Here is a 17,957-nt window from a genome sequence, read left to right on the forward strand (position 1 = left end):
AGGCTAGGAGAGGGGACACGGGCCCATGGACACACAGAAATTGTGCCCTTTACTTCCCCAAGTCTCTGTGACTCACTTAGGTGGATGCATTCAGTCAAAGGTGAGAAAGCCTGACAGGCCCGGTTGCCTCCCTAAAATTGCTGGGCCATTGGCCATTTCCACTCCCTTGGCAGCCTTGGCACCTCTCCCTGGAGAGAACAGAATTATGCCTTTGGCTTTTGCTATAAAGTCAGATAGCCCTGTCAGAAGGACCCAGGAAATATTGTAGTGGAGTTTAAAGTGTGTCATTGAATTTATCATTTAGTAACTTGTGGTAGGCACAATTCTAAGGAGGCCCTCACAATCCCTGCCCCCTGGTGTTCAGAGCCTGTATAAACCTTTCCGCCTGAGTGTGAAGCTCTTCTAACCAATAGACTATGACAAAGGTGAAGGGATTTTGCAGATACAATTAAGGTTCCAAATTCGTTGAACCTGAGGACAACCTCCAGCTGAAAGCCAGCAAAAAGTTGGGACACTCGGCCATACTACCACATGGAAATGAATTCTTCCAACAATCTGAATAAGCATGGAAGAGAAGTTTTTCCCAGTCGAGCCTCGAGATAAAAAGGCAACCTGGCCAACACCTTGGGTGCAAACTTGTGATCCTCTGAGCAGAGAATCCAACTAAACTAAACCTGGATTCCTGACCTGTAGAAACGGGGGCCTAATAAATATGCACTGTTTTCAGTCACTAAGTTTGTGTCGATTTCTCTTACACGACAATAGAAAATTAATACATGTCTATGAGCATACTCTTTGCTATAACTCTCTTGCAAATATTTTACCTCCTAGTTCCTAGCTGGCCCCCAAAATCACATTACTATGGATTCACAAAATTTTTTTTAAGAAATCTGAATTGGCACTTTGCAACAGGAAGAATGCCCTTAGTAATCAGAAATATTGGGAAATTTTCAGAAGTAAAGTCAAAAATATAAAATTTAACAATGAACAACATAATTCTTAAAGACGAAACTATTTTTGTTTTAAAAAATATTTTGGTAAACTATTCGGGTAAATGTGGATGTTTAGGGCATAGATTAACAAAATAATCAATCAATCTATTGGCTAAATTGTCCTGTATTTCAGGAATTTAAGGGATTTTATAATGAATAAAGATGGGAACGAATGGGAAGAGAAGAGAACTTTGAAAAAGAGGGCTAACTGATATGCATAGGGATAAAATATAATAGCGAGTAGAATAATGGTCACCAAAGATGTCTACCTACCAATCCCAGCACCCGAGAATAGGTTACTTTCCATGGCAAAATCACATTTTGTAGGTGTGATTAAGTTAAGAATCTTGAGATAGGGTGGTCAACCTGGATTTTCCAGGTATGCCACATGTAATCACAAGGATCCTTAAAAGTGAAAGGAGCAAGGTCACAGGGGTCAGTCAAGGAGAGATTTGAAGATACCGCGCTGTTATCTTCGAAGATGAGAGAAAGGCCACAGCTAAAGAATGTAGACAGCCTCGAAAAGCTGGAAGAGGCAAAGAAATAGATTCTCCCAGCTAAGCTTCCAGAAGGAGCACAGCTCTGCCAATACCTGGACTTCAGCCCATGAGAGTCACGGCACACTTCTGACTTCCAGAATTGTAAAATAATAAATGTGTGTGGTTGTAGGCTACAAAGTTTGTGGCAATTTATTACAGTACCAATAGGAAATGAATATACTCTCCGTCCACATTATCTAAATGCCCAAGTCTGCAGTAAGATTTTGAGTGGAAATTATGAAAAGAGACTGAGCACCACAAGTGGGTCAGTGCAGGTGGAACAGGGACCCACACAGGAGGATGACACGATCCATCAACTGAACTAATTCACAGGAAGCAGAAACGAGGCCTTAAAGGATGTGGGAATGTAACATATCCACCTCTACCCGCTCATGAAATTTTCAGAAATCTTAAAAAACAGCACTGGGTGCTCCACAAATGTTGCAAAAGAGAATTAAACCAACCTTATCCAAATCTTAAGTGTCTTGAGATTGAGTTTCAATTGAGAAGAAAGCCAGGTAGTTAGTACCCATCAGATTTTCATTCGATGTATGTATAATAGAATATTAAAGGGAACACTTTCTTTTCTCTATGAAATTTTATTTTTATGTTTTTTTTAACAGTAAGGTGTATATATATATATATATATACATACACACACACACACATATATGTGTGTGTATATATATATATATATTTGCACTGTGTTCACCTCCCATAGTTTTTATGCTTTTGAATAGTAATATACTTACATGTTTAAATTCAAAATAAGAAGATAAACGCTCAAAAGACTTGCTCTCACCCTGTCTACATCTACTCCTTGGCTCCCTTACTCCATTTATAATCATTTTCATCAATTCATTGTTATTTTTCCAGTGTTTCTTTATGTAAAATTGAATAGATATTTTCATTCCTCCTCTTTCTTACACAAAAGATAGCATCACATGTGCACTATTCTCCACCTTGCTTTTCTCATTAAAACAGTACATCTTAGAGAGCTCGCCATATCAGCGCCTAAAGTTCTTCCTCGTTCCTTCTTTACTACTGTGGGCATTCCATTGTGTGCATGGAAGCATCACAGTTCATTTCACCAGTTTCCTCCTGAGAGGATTTGAGCTGTTTCTAAGCTTTTGGTGTTATAAACTATATCATAATGCATAACCCTGTTTATGAGTCATTTTGAACTTGTGCAGGTGAACACATAGGATAGGTCCCAGAAGTGGAACTGCTGGTTTGAACAAAGGCATTTGGACAATGGCACAGGTGTTGTACCATTCTGTACTCTCATTAACAGTGTTTGAGTAGCTGTTTCCCCACAACCTCAAAAGAAGAGGTTAAACTTATGGATTTCCCCCAAATATACAGATGAAAAGGACACCTCGCTAATTTTTCTTAAAAGTGAGCTTGAGCATCTTTTCTTATGTTTAAGAGCCATTTATATTTCTTTTTCTGTGAACTATATTTCATATCCTTTGACCTCTAGTTGGACTCATTTTGTTTTGATCAAAGTTTCAAAAAACTGAGAAGAAAATAATAGGTTGCGAGTACTTCCATATTCTAAAATGAGGATTTCCAAATGGTCTTGTGACCCTTAGTTCAATACTCAGGATATAAAATGGTTTAAATTGCAAAAGTCAAAAGAAAGACATTCTTCGGAGAAAGCTATTGGTGTGATGAGCATTTTCTCTGCCCCTCCCGCCCCCCGCCCCCGCAATGGTAAGGGCGAAGGGGTCTTCCTCAGTGCAATCCCAGAAAAAGGACCTTCAAAGGGACTGCCACTCAGAGAATTTAATTTGTGTCCCCTAAAGCTTCAGCAGACACAGTGGCCTGGTATCTGATTCCAAGGATAAGACACTTAAGGGTCAAGAAGCTGAGGCTGTCAGGCCAACAGCAGGACAAAACAGTGGGAACCACATTGAAGCAAGTCACAAAGTGTTTAATGGGAAAGAAAACCAGTCTGTGGTTGCAGCTCTCTGTGGGGCAATCTCCTTTTGGCGTGGCAAGGATGGAGGAGTTTACTGGGTCAAGTAGATACTCTGGAAAATAACTATGCTGGAGGAGCCATCATGATGTGATTTCTCCTCTCCACCCCCCCACCCTCCCCAAAAAAGCAGACTTCCTGGGTAAGAAAACCCCAATAATGTTAGCAGTAAGAGGCTGTGGAGTGCGTTTTCAGGGGCAGGAGCTGAGGTAGTGAATCAAGATAACAAAATATGAAACAAAATATATCAAAATATAAAATATCTATCCACACAACAAAAAGTAAGCATGAACTACCTTGTAACTTGAAAACTAGAATACTCTAGACAGACATACAAAAAATTAAATGGAGACATATATCATGTTTTGGGCTAGGAGCACTCTTTATTTAACACATTCCCAAGAAAAATATCAAGATTTTGGGGGGCACTTGGCCAAATAATTATTTAGTTCATGTATAATAAATATGTATACATGAATAAATATATGAAAGCTGAGAACATTCTGAGAATTAACTGAAAAAATGGTAGCTTACTTTCATTTGGTATGAAGAAACCTATTTTACAGTTACAGCAGGTGATACTGACACAGAAATAGATCAATAGAAAAGAGAAAGTTCATAAATAGATTTGTATATGATTCAGTATTTGATTCAAATCGCTAAGGGAAAAAATAACAGTTAATGAATATTAATAGGACAACTGGTTAAATGATTTAGCAATAATAAAAAAAATCTTCTCCAACCTCACCCTTATGCTAAAATAAATGTCAGATGGATTAAATATTTAAATGTTTTTTAAAACTGATGAATTATATTACATTGAGATTAGAAGTTCTTCTAAGCATGGCACCAAAGGCAGAATACATAAGGAAAAAGACTAATAAATTTGACTATATAGATTTAAAGTTTTTGTGTGGCAATGTATGACACAAACAAGATCAAGGGAAATGATAAACTAGAAAATTTGTTTACAAAATATATGACAGCTAAGAAAATTACTGATATAAAGAGCTTTTTCAAATCAATAAAAGACAAGCCAAGTACTGAGAAAAAAGGCAGTTCACCAAGACAGAATTACAAATGCCCAATCAACATAAAAAATAGTCAAGAAAAATGCAAATAAAACACTGAAACATCATTTTTCACCTACCAAATTAATCAAGGTTAAAGGTATCAACAATGCCTAATGGTGTTGAGGCCTTCTGCTGGTGAGAGTATGAACTGCTATCAACTTCCTGTAAGATTCATCTGACAAAATGTAGGAAATATGAAATGTATATAGTGGTTTTCATTCTAAACATGAAAGGAATTTCAGCTTTAGGAATTAAGCCTAAGTGATAACTGCATACAATTATGCAGACTTGTGTAAGAATAGTAAACATCTGGAAACACTCTAAATGCACAATAGAGTACTGATTAAATAAATTATGGTACAAATTTTCAATGCAATCATGATTAACAGGAAAATGTGTTCAAGATATGCTGATAAATGAAAGAAATGTGTTACAAAACTACATGCATTGTTTGATGTCATTTAGGTAAAAAAAAAAAAAGTGTGCCAAAAAAGTATGGGTATGAGTACACTTGGATGTGCGCGCACGCGCGCGCGCACACACACACACACACACACACACACTCCACCACCACCATCAAAGGATTTATTCATTCTCATCTCTCTCCCGCCCCGCCTCCTGCCTCTGAAACAATGAGCATACATTCCTTTCTTAATTGATTTGCTTCATTGCATCCCCTCCCCACAAACTTGGGCACAGAAAAAGCCACATCTTTCCTCTTCATAATCAGGCACTTCCTATTTAATCAACAATGGCTGGCGTAGGCAAAAGGTCCTTAAAACATTATTAGAGTGCCTACTACTACTACCGGTTTTCTCTTAGATGAACAGAATGGAAAAATAGAAAGTTTAGAAAATCAGAATGTGAGGTGAGCGATAAAAAAGGAGCATTGAAAATTCTTATTTACTTTCTTTAAAATTAACTTAAATATTAATTGTATTCTGAGCTAATGTGGATTTTCAAGATAACTACTTCCGTTCTGGTCTTATTTCAAGTGGCCAACTGCAAGTTCAGGTCTTGAATCATAGGTGGACTGTTAACTATTTCCCTTAATGAACCTCCATCTGTTTGGCTCCTTCTAGCTGTGATGGGGTGGGGGTGGGGGTGGGAGAGCACCTTATAGTGAAAAGATAGGTGTAAAAAGACATATGTGCTATAATAGTAAAGGTGCTGGTTAAATATCTACACATAGATACAGATACAGATATAGACGATATACATATACAGAGATGTAGTTTGGATATGTAAAGGCCTGACTCCTCCAAGGACCAAAAGCGCTGTCAGAAGATGAGCTGAAGGCCTATCAAATCCCAAGAATGAAGATTAGACTTGCCGTCAGAAGACTTGGCCCCACAAGTCAAGCCGCGGAGCCTTCTGAACTCATTTCTCCATTCTAAAATGGGGGAAACAATAATCCCTCCCCACACAGAACCGCCATGAGGACGGAATGAAAGAATTCACGTAAACAAGATAGATAAATAAAAATTGTGTATGTGTGCATGTGTATACACGCACACATACACGCACGTACACACATGCACAGATCAGCCAGGGAACAATCTGCTCCATATCTGGACAACCCCCCGATTTTGTTTCCCAGCCTGGAAGCCAGCCCGAGATTGGATCTTGGTGCTCACCTCAACACACTCTCCCCAGGACAGCTAATAGAGAAGATCCTTCTTTCCTCTGTCCCCACCTTAGGGGTTTGGCTTTACTTACCGGTGCTCAAAATCCAACTCCGGGTGCCACCTGACCAGTCCTTCCACAGAAGGACTCCACATTCTCCCAGGAAGACCCACTATCAGTCTCCTGAGATGCCCCGCACCTTAACCAGGAATCCACTTGGGAAAAAAAAGGACAGTATTGTGGTGAAGCTGCCAGGTGAAGTTAGAAAACTTAAAGCTATCTTCATGTTTATGAGAAAACTATTAGAAAAGAACCGCAGGAAAATGGCACATCCTATTTGCAAATGCTCGGCAACTGCTTCTGTTAAGGATTAACAATGAGCAACTTGGCATTATAATTTGGAACATTCAGAGGGAGTGTCAAAGTCCATATTTTTGCTATTTTAGTACTCTTTCCTGGACTGTTTTTACATTTCTGCACCATACCCAGAAGTACATTTTACTTAATATTTTACTTAATATTTAGTCAGTGATTTTAACCAGAAACTTTGACACTAAGCGAGTGAAATTTCTTCTTTTCTATGACGATTATGCTAAGTTCCCAAGTGGACAACGGTAGCTTCCTTGGCAGTTAATTCTAGAGCTAGAAATGGAGGGGGCAGCTATAGAAACATAAGGTGTTTACAGAATGATAAAAAATAATAAGCGGGAGAGGCTCGGATTTTCTCTTTGGATAGAAGAGGGTTTGAGGAAAATCCTTACTCATCAGAGACCCTATCCTATACTAATCATAGTAATCTGTAATAATTCCAAGTTTAACACAAGAGCTGTGAAAATAGTATGAGCTTGAATTGCATATAAAGATGAAAAGAAGAAAGCTATTTGTATTAGCCTATTGAGAGCTCTACTGTGTAATTCGCCTGAGATGAGAGCAGGAAGGGGTCTAAGTGCTGATCCTACGTGGTAGTCTAAGTTGCAAAGGACAAAGGACATAGGACGATTATTCCTCATACTGCCTGATAATGGTTAGGGAGGAAAGTTAAAGAATACTCATTCAGGCTTTAAAGTCAAATCTACTACACCCCATCTGTAAATTCAGCATATTGACAGTAGGCTCAGGACTGTTCACACCTAATGTGTAGAAAAAAGGGATGATCATGTCACCTACATTGTCCTCCTTTCCTGTAAACACAGGGACTCTGGCCATGGGCTTGATATTGTTTCAACCCATTGTTACTACATGGTCACTGAATCTAAAGGTAAGCACAGCGAATTTTTATGAGACCCTCGGTAATAAAAAAAGATATTAACAAGACTGCTATAAACATTCATATGCAAGAGTAGAACTGTCTAAATTCACAGAATATTTTTACTGGCATGAAGACTTATGGCTTTTGAATATATATAAGGCAAATGGAACTGTATCAGACATTGCAGGAAACTTATTGAAGTGGCCAGGCTAGCATACTTTCTAATTAGATGTCAATTAATGACAAGAAAAGGGCTGCTTCTAAAGTGTTTGACAAGTTTACCTATGTCAATGTTCTCTATCTTTTCCAATGACCTCCTTCATAAAGTCAAATTTTAGCCCAAATTTATTTTTTTCAAGCTTGTATTTTTATTTGTTAGCCCAAATTTAAGCCCCTCTCACTGCTTATTGTAAAAGAATGGACTCTGAATTAATTAACAGAGATGCTATTTAGGAAGATGCATAGACTCTCAGTGATCAATACCTAGAGGAGCTGACTCTTGGGCATCACTCAGAGGAAAACACGGGCCCAGCCCATGTAATATGTAGCCTGTGGCCGATATTATGTTGTATATCAAGGGTCTCAAGCTCATAGACATAAAACTGATTGTGTAGCAGGGAAGATGTCAGCAATCCCTGAGTTTCCACCTTTTGGAGAATTCCATAGTGACAGTCACCATCTTGGATCCAGAAATGGGACCAAGCTGGAGATGGAGAAAGTTTGCAGGCTCCCACATACATGTGGATGGAAGCCGCATGGGCCTCTGTGCGGGCACCTGAGGAGCTGTCATAACATCTGTCCCAACAGCAGTGCATTCTCCCCACGTAGTGCTCATCTGCAATCTAGACATGGAGAAGGAAAAGAGTCCATTGACATACTTTGATTTTCCCAGGATGCATCTCTATGAGCAGCCCACACATACTCATGGGAAGCAGCATGGAAGCTGAGCCACCACTGTGTGTGTGAAACAGGGCAGCATCCATCACCGATCCTGCTCTTCTCCTGGGGCAGGTGGGCCTCCCACCCCCCTCCACCCTGAGATGCAGAATTACTCACGCCCTTTGCCTGCCGAGCATCCGCTGGGCCCAGGACAAATTCCACCCACATTCCTTGACCCTCTTCGATCCCAGCTGTTCTTCAGGACTCCAGTCCCATCCTCCCTCCATTCCACTCATTTCTCAAAAATAACAGTCTCACATACCACACTGCTAAGAAAGAGAGGAACGTGAGAACAATCACAACAGCCATGGAGACCAGCCCAGCGCCCACCATCTGCTGCAGCGTGAGCGACGAATCTGCAGGACAAAACCACACACTGAACTTGTAGCACATGGAATCACGGCCCTCCCAGGGGGCACACGCCGTTTTAACCCAGAGCTTGGCCCCATTTAACAAACCAGCCCGAGAATGGACAGAGAGCCTCCTGAGCCCCGAGTTGGTCCTGAGGATGTAAGGCCTCAGGAAGACACAATTTCATGGTGTTTCTAAAAAGGAAGTATAAGACCAGGACACATTCAAGTTACAAGGGATGAAAAAGCTGATCTTGTACAGCATACGAATGCAGCATACTGTGTTGCTTTCGCTGGTCCTCTCTCTAGTCAATTACACTTGATAGACTTTTATGGGCAGTTTTCCTTTGCACCGAGGAAGGAGTCCATCTGACACCATTTGGATTTTTGCTCCAAAAATGATAGTTAGCTCCAGTAGTCAAATATAGCAAACAAATCCTTTGTTGGATAGAGTCATCTGTCATTTTCCCTATATGTCAACGAGGGTGGCACCTTCCTGCTCAGCTCAGTAGGTTGCCATTAGGATAAAAGAAAATAATATGGACATAAAAGCTCTTTGAAAGACATATGTATCTTCTACTTAGGGTGCATCACATGCCAACTCCCGGAGACCCCTGGGTATAAACTGGAAAACGCCCACATTTGAGTTGCACATTTAGGCTAAGCGACTGAATGTTCTAAACTGATGGTCTCATTTTAATCTGCAAACGCTTATTTAGCACTTACTATGTAGCAGTACACCGAACACTATTATTACTATTCTCCTTTCACAGATAAGGAACTGAGGCATGGAATGGTTAAGCAACTTGCCCAAGGTCACCAGCTAGTTAATGACAGAGCCAGGATCCAAACCCAAACTCTCTGGCCCCAGAGCCTTTGCTTTGACCACAGCACCATGCTTTCCCAGGGCAGACTAAATCCAGCTCTGTCTGCAGCAGAGCAGACCACATTCCCTCACCCCAGAAGTCAGAGGTGCAAGCCCAGACCTCTCCAGCACAGGTTGACAATGACGGGGCCTCGGGCTATAGTAGCTCAAGTTCCCCTTTGGAAGAGCAAAGGTCTGTATGCAATGGTGCCACCAGATAGTGAAAAGATCTTGAGTGTTGACTATGTATAGAATTAAAAGTAAAAATACCACCAATCCATGGAATAAATGTAAAGAAGTGCAACTAAGTCCAAACTCTGACAAATAATTTGCTGTGGTTGTCACTGTTAGAATATCAAATTATTTCATTTTTCTGTACCCTCCTTTTACTGATGCCCCAAGTATATGCTTAGTCTGCCCCTGGGGAAACCGAGCATAGCCTTGGAAGAGGTGAAAACAGCAAAAGCAAAGATTTATTACTGTAAGCGGGGAGCGGCTTGAGAAGAAAAATAGTAGCCCCTGGACTTGAGACCCTCCAAACATAGATGATTTCTTTCTCTGGCAGTGACCGAGGCACATTCGAGAACAGTTCAAGCTACTTAACTTTTTTGTCGTCTAATCTGCACTGTCCAATACAGTAGCCGCTACCTGAAATATGGCTATTTAAATCTAAATTAATTAAAATTAAATTCAGTTTCTCAGTCATACTATTTTAAGCACCCAATTTCAAGTATACATGTCAAATGCCCAGTAGCCACGTGTGGCTAGTGACTACGATACTGGATAGCACACCCTTAAAATCTTTCTGTCATTGTCACCGCTCAGATCCCTACAACCAGGTTAAGAGCAGTGTGGTCCTACTGGGGGGCTCTCCGGGGTAGCTGGCACCAGCAAAAGCAGCCACGAAACACACCTGCAAATCCCTTTACCTAAGAAAGTGTTGTCTAGAGACTGTCTGGAAAAACTTGGCTTATATATTTGGCTACTTTTAGTATTCAGAAGAAAAATGTCTTGACATTTTAAGAAGCCATATAATAAAATGGAAGGAGGAGCTGTGGAAAATAGAGAAGAAAAAAAAAAATAGGAGTGTGATTAGAATTACTACACATTAAAACAATACAGTGTCAGCATAAGGGTGAATACATTGGAACGAAATAGAAAGCCTAGAAACAAACCCAAGTATATCAAATAATTTCAAAGCTTGAATACTGAAGTCAGGTTGTCCACATCTGTATCGGGTCACCACCACTCCTTAACTATGTAACTTTGGGCAAATTATTCAGCCTCGGTATCCTCACTGCAGGATGACATCATAACATGGGAATGATAATAATAGTATCCACTTTTGGGTTATTGTGAGAAATAAATCAGTTAAGACATGTTAGAAGTGTCTGGCACAGAGTAAGCAATGAGCAAATGTTAACTATTGTTAATTATTGTTTCAGTACTGTTTTACATCATTGAGGAAATAATAACATTATTCACAACTAGTGTTGAGAAAATTGCTTAATAATTTAGAGTAATTTTGATCACTAGAACTTATACTCTATACCAAAATAAAATCCAGGTGGATTAAAGATTTAAATTGAAACCTAAAAGGATTAGAACAAAATGTAAGTGAATATTTATCTAACATTAAAGCAGGTAAGAATTTTCTTTTTTCTTTTCTTTTTTTTTAAATTTTTTACACCTACAGCACCTGGTCCTCCTAGGTGGTCTCCCATCCAAGTACTAACCAGGCCCGACCCTGCTTAGCTTCTGAGATTAGACGGGATTGGGCGTGTTCAGGGTAGCATGGCCATAGACAGCAGATAAGAATTTTCTAAGCAGACTTATTAAAGCAAGAAACCTTGAAATAAGAGAACAAGAGATCTGACCATATAGAAAAGCACATAATTCCGAAACTACTAAGTAAGTTTAAAGAGCAAATGGGAAACTGGCCAAAATATTTAGAATAATGAAGAAGCAAGGGGTTAACATATAGTGAGTGTTACAAATTAATAAAGAAAAGACAACTACCTCAATGGGGAGAAGAACCAATTCTATAAAAAGGTAAATCACACACCAAGTATGAATACAGATGATTGATAAATCTTTGATCAACTGTTCTTTTACAAGTAATAAAAATACGAATTAAAACATCGAGATGCCATTTTTGTGTACTAAGTTCACTAGGTATTTTTTGTTTGTTTGTTTTTTGTTTGTTTTAGAGGAAACACAGTATCGGAGAAGGTGGAAAGAAGCCAGTGTTTCCTGCACTGCTTGTTTCATCCGAGCCACCCAGCATTCTTCCAAACTTTGGTCATCAATATCTTCTCTGTATTTTTTCCTCTACAGTTTCATCCTCTATCTATTTTAAATTATCGATTGATTAAAATGTGGAACTGAAGATGACTGTCGACAATGACCCATGTCCTGCATACTCCTAGATTTGACATGGACTCATTAATAAGCACACTTTGCATAGTCATTCTACCACTTTCCAGGCTCACACGCGGCCCTCATTTCCCCACATTAATGCATTATTAAGTGTGGGCCGAAGTCAAAATACATTATGCCTGCCCTGTTTCCCTGACTGATTAGTGACTGTGCAATAAGAAAAGAGAACTAAACTGCTTACAGCATCCATGGTGACTGCTGGGAACTGCTGCTTATTCTACCAGGTAGATACAGGGCCCTCTCTTGAAGATCTTGCCTGGTGTTTACTTCAAGTTATCATCATCTATGCTTGGCGAAGTCTCTCTCCCTTGTGTGAAGTTCCATGTTCTTTATTCATCCCCCATCTTCTCACTTTTCTCTTCTTCACCAAGATCACCTGCAGTGGTTTATCCGTCTCATTTGCAAATTGTACGAACCCACTAGAATGTGCTTCATCCAGGTCAGAAGACTAACCGATGTACAGCATTCAGCTTTTCCCTTGATTTCAAATATTCCCTTACAAGCCAACAGTACAAAAGTAAAGTAGGAGCCGGGGAGCCTAAACTTCTCTTGACCATCCATCCACCAGTAGGATACCGTTCACCCTAAAGAGTGGGCCTAACTCCTCCTTACTCTATATGTAAGTATTGGAAAATCACCTTTATTGATTATGTGTAACACGACGTGGGGTTTGGCTCCAGGCATGATTCTTGCTGACAGAACGGTTCTTGGTTATATGTCTCTTTGTCTACATTCTCTCTGAAAATCTGAGTCAATCCAATTGAGAGTACTCATGGTGTGGCCACATGGGCTTTTTCAGGGACTTCCCTCATTAACTCCTTACTGAGAAAACTTCCAACTGGCTAATTTGAATTACACTTTTTAGAGCTTTGCTGTCCTCTGGTTATCCACCCTTCCATAGTCCCATGCCATGAAGTCATGTTTATTGTTTTTCTGAATCACTTGTAGAATACTCTTTTAGAAACCCAGGTGAGTGAATCATGTTATATCCCAGATTCTCAGTGACTCATTCTTGGAAAAAGTAAATTCATTAGGCTGGTTCCACCATGTTCTTTGGGGTGGCTCCCTGAAGATGTATAGTACTCAAGCAGAGTGACAGAGCACCCCTGGGCTTATCTCCATCCCTTCATGAACGGCAACATCGCAGGTACTGAAGAGCACGTTCGAAAGGCCCTATTCCTACTCTTAGACTTTGTGACAGCTTGAAGACTTCCTATGGCTGTGGACATTTTTGCATGAGTTTACATGACCAGGGCCATTTCCGGAAAGCAACAATTCTGTTCTCTAAAAGCTACAAATAATTAGCACTGTGACTTCCACTTAGTGTGTAAAATTTCTCTCTGCTACTCTACTGTCTCTTCACTTGAATTCCCTGCAGAGGAGGAGGTGGCAAAGGAAATCAAAGTAGAAAGCTAATTTAGAGATAAATAAAGTCTGATGAATCAGTAACATTATTGGATTTATTTTCTAGTGCAGTTTAACAAATTACCATAAACTTAGCAGCTAGCATCCATTTATTAGCTCACAGTTCTGTGGGTCAGAAGTTCAGGCACATTGTGACCAGTGCTCTGCTCAGGGTCTTACAAGGCTGAAATCGAGGTGGGCTACATTTCCCTGTGGAGGCTCTGGGAAAGAATTTGCTTCTTAGCTCATTCATGTCATGAGCTAAATTCAGTTCCTTGCAGTTGTAGGACTGAGGCCCCCACATTTTACTGGCTGTCAGCCAGGGGCTGCTGAGCTCCTACAGGCCACCCACATTTCTGTCATGTGGTACTCCTTGTCTTCAAAACAAGCAGGAGAAACCCTTATGTTAAATCCATCTCTCCCTTTGAACCTCCAGTTTTCTCTGTCTCTGACGTCTAAACTCAGATTTAAAGGGCCCATGGGATTAGAACAGGTCCATGTAGTTAATCTCCCTATTTGGGATCTTACTTACATCTTCAAATCCGTTCATAGCAACGCCTAGAATAGCCTTTGAATTAATAACTAAGAGAAGGTGGGTGTACACTGGGGGCCAGGAATTTGTGAGGCCATCTTAGAACTCGACCTATCAAATTATGAAGGTTGAAAATGAGTGTGTGTATGCATAGCATACATATACATATATACATATATATACACACACACACACACTAGACTTATATCTTAATATAAATCATCTCTGGCTCTTTTAATTTGATAAGTATCACATCTACTATGCTTTATTTCTCATCAAATTATGCTTCTGGTTCCCTGATAATCATTCAACCCAATTCCATAAATTCTGATTAAGCACCTAATATATGCCGGACACTGCTCCAGCTCCTCAAATCCTCTCCCTTAAGGATATGAGCAAGTACACCAGTTGCTCTAAAATATGGCAGAGCAAGTACACCAGTTGCTCTAAAATATGGCAGAATGGCTAAAGACAAGGGAGAGAGAGAGAGAGATACTGTCGCACTGAGGAAATTTTAAAAGCTCCAGGGTGGAGACAGCACTTAACTGTAATCTTGAAGAACAGGAGGGATTGTAATAAGCAGAGATTACTGGGAGGTTATAGGGCAGTCCAGGTGGAAGCAAGCATGTAATTGTATAAGCAAAGATGGTAAGGAGAGAAGGCAAGGGCCGTATCCAGCGAAGAGCTGGCACAGCACTTTGCATGGAGAAGAATGAGAGGTGCAATGAGAAGGCTGTGCTGGTGTCGGACTCAGGCCTTAGAAAGCAGACTGAAAAGTAATGGTGAACTATGGAAGAACTGTCAGGGGAAATACTAAAATCAGCACTGCAGTGCAGAAGTATGAGTCAGTCGGTGGCGTGCAGGCCGGCGTGGAGAGAGAAACCCTGAACACTTGTAATGGGAGATGAGCTAGGAGACTTTGCCAGTCGACCATGCTACAGATAAAAAGACCTATGCTCAGGAAGTAAACATGCAAATGGAAATGAGAGAGGCGTGCCTGAGGTGCAAAATGTGGGCTGAAAGAGAAAGAGGAGTGGTCACGAATGACTCAGAGGTTTCTGCCTATGACTGAGGAATGTTCCCTGATTACAGTTTGTCATCTCGCATATATCAAGTGACCTCACTTTGTGACTCAAGAAATCACAGACTCATTGTACTTTGTGGCTGGAAGTCATCGCAGAAATCTCAGAAAGAGGCTGTTGAGAATCAGCCAAGTTAAATATAATTTCAAAGACATTAGGCCGATTAGTAGCAGGACTTGGGCAAGGAAGCTCAGGCCTCTGCATTTCCCATCCAACCAACTGCTAGTTCCCTTGTAACTATCACAAAGCTCTTTCGGCATCATTTATGACTGGGCAAAGGCAAGAATAAGCTGTTGCTTGGCATAAGCGAACCGGAACAATCTCTCCTTTTTACAAAAGGAGACTGCCAGAGGTTAGTGCGCAACACAGACAAATTTACATTTATCTATGTAAGTTATGTACATAGATAAACATGTACTAGAATTACCTTCGGACTCTCAACATAACCGTGAGTTTTCTACTATTCCCAGAGCTCTCCAGTAGTTTGAATTCAAAGGTTCAAGCTCTCTTTCAGTGTTGGTTCTTGATTTGAGAGGGGGAAAAAGGCACTGCCAAAAGTCACTTAGATATTTCCAAAGCAAAATCCTTCCTGTTTAACTTAATCACAGTAGAATGCAGCCGGGCCTTTGGCCATTTCTTCTATCCAGTCTGAGTGTTTGCCAACCATCCCAAACAGTTACTGAAAGCAGCAGATTCCAGAGGCTATTACTTCTGGGCCTATCTGGAATCCTTGCACATCTCCGTTCTTCTGATACAAGCACCCTTTTCCTTGTGAGAATTCCATTCCCACCCTTAGAGCTGTAGGGAATGAATTGGCAGGAAAATCTCCGAATGTTGGAATGTGTAGATGTTTCTTGTGGACTTCATCAAACTCCCATAAAGGGAGCTTAGCCTGCCTGTTCGCAGAAATGTCATAGCACGCATCTTTGTTAAGTGAAACAAGTCGAAGAAAGACAAAAACTATATGATCTCACTTACATGTGAAATCTAAAAAAACTGAACTAATCGAAATAGAGAATAGAATGGTAGTTGACAGGGGCTGGTGGGGGGAGGGAGCGGCGCAGGGGAAATGGGGAGATATGGATCTAAGTTCTGGGGATCTAAGGCACAACATGGTGACTATAGTTAACATTACTGTATTATAAACTGAGAAGTTGCTGGGAGATCTCAAATGTTCTCACACGAAAAAAATACATATATATAATAATTATGTGAGATGATGGAGGTATTAACTAACCTTACTGTAGTAATCATTTCTCAATATATAGGTATATCAAATAATTATGTTGTACATCTTAAACTTATACAATGTTATGCCAATCATATCTCAATAAAGCAATAATGCTGGAGATTGTAGGGGAGCTCACTGCCTGGCAATCCGCAATCCAAAATGGCTGACGATAAGGTATTACGTCTTGCCCAAGTCCTCTATGCTTGTTGAAGTTGGTGTGAGTGGAAATAAAAAGATGGGAAATAAGATTAGGGCACAAGCAGACTAATGAAGGAAGCCCAATTCCCCAGGTCCCTCCCAAACATTTCCTGTTAAGTACCCTCTACTGACAGGGTAACAAACACCCCATTGTAAAATGCCATCCACTGGAATCCTCCTGGAAGCAGGGTTATATCAGCTCTTCCTCACCACCCCAGCCTATTGTTTTATGCTGCTCCAGAGTAAGCAACAGGATGTAAAGGGTTAAACTGATACTGTGGGCTAAGGGCAGAATTCCTCAAGCTGTTGCTAGGACTCACAAACCACAAAGAAAAGGTCCAGATTCAAAGGTCATAAACTTGACAAGATTTCTGGCATTGGCTACAAACTAATGGAATTCCTGGGAATCAAATCCACTGGCTAGCTGCCTGTTGGTTTAAAGAAATGTTCTGCCAGGGAAATCCCAGCTGGTGATCAAGGACCTGTCATTGCTCAATCTCTAAGGCAATTCCCCTGGATAACTGCATGTGGGAAGCAGAAGGTTTAAACTGTACAGCACTCAACAGAGCCCCTGCCCGCCGCATCTCTTAGGTACGGCTTCAAGGAAATGGACAAGGGTACTTTCCTGTGAGGTGACCCCAGAAAAGACTGAGGCAGCCCAATTGACTGATCAAGTGACACATTCTGCTGCCAGGACCGGGGACGCTTGCTTTTACTGTCCAGTAGGATGTGGTCATTGTCATGGCCCCCGACCGCTGCGCAATAGTTTATCTTTTCCTCTTTTCTAAACAAAAGTACTTTTGTTTTTCTTTTCACATTATACATTGTGGTTTGAGAATGGCTTTTAGTCATGAATTGCTAAACAGACCATGAGAAAAAAACATCTGGATTTGATCAAGAAGAACAAACCATGCCCAGGAATCTTGGTCTTGGAGCCGAAGGCAGTAACAGGCCTACCTTTGAGTTATCTTCCATGAAGGTTCCATTTTTGGTTGTATGGAGGACAATTTCACTTTCTTAATAGAGGGTGTCTTTCCTAATAGTGTATGTGTACGTGTGTGCACATACGAAGCAGTCAAATGGTTGAAAATGGTAGACTTTTGTATATCTTTCTGTTGGTCTGCCAACATGTTTTTCTGTGCCTTTGTCCCTGATGGGGATCATGCCCCCTCTCAATGCAACCCAGGTGGGGGTTGTCTGCCCCCAACCAACCATATGAGTAAGCCCAAAACCCAAGGTAAGCTGATCATAACACACCGTCTCCTATTAACAGTGATTCATCCAATGAACAGTCACATAGCCTAGGAGAAAAGAAAAAATTTCCCTGAGTTGAAAAACTTTCTGTTCCCACTGAAGTTGCTAAGCTGGGGCAGCTGGTGCCCCGCCCTCCCTACCACATGGCTGACAGTCGAAGAAAATGAGGCCAACTCACATTCAGAAATGGAGCAGAGATAAGA

General features: G+C 40.6%; 1 protein-coding gene and 1 pseudogene across 3 annotated transcripts in view; both read right to left on the bottom strand.

The window, feature by feature from the left end:
• SUSD1 (sushi domain containing 1) overlaps window positions 1-17,957 on the bottom strand; it is a 171,774-nt gene that overhangs the window by 61,909 nt on the left and 91,908 nt on the right. The window contains exons 16-17 of one of the 3 annotated variants that reach the window (XM_025041551.1): window positions 8,662-8,755; window positions 3,871-8,302 (exon numbers count right to left, since the gene is read on the bottom strand). The exons of the other annotated variants lie outside the window; for them this stretch is intronic. Coding sequence (XP_024897319.1) covers window position 8,302; window positions 8,662-8,755 — 95 coding nt within the window. The 3' untranslated portion in view covers window positions 3,871-8,301. Of the gene's footprint in view, window positions 1-3,870; window positions 8,303-8,661; window positions 8,756-17,957 lie in introns of those variants that run through there. 3 annotated transcript variants of the gene reach the window in all.
• Window positions 11,302-11,420, bottom strand: LOC112473154 (annotated as a pseudogene).

Source organism: Pteropus alecto, unplaced genomic scaffold, assembly GCF_000325575.1.
Source record: "Pteropus alecto unplaced genomic scaffold, ASM32557v1 scaffold111, whole genome shotgun sequence".
Taxonomy (NCBI): Eukaryota; Metazoa; Chordata; class Mammalia; order Chiroptera; family Pteropodidae; genus Pteropus; species Pteropus alecto.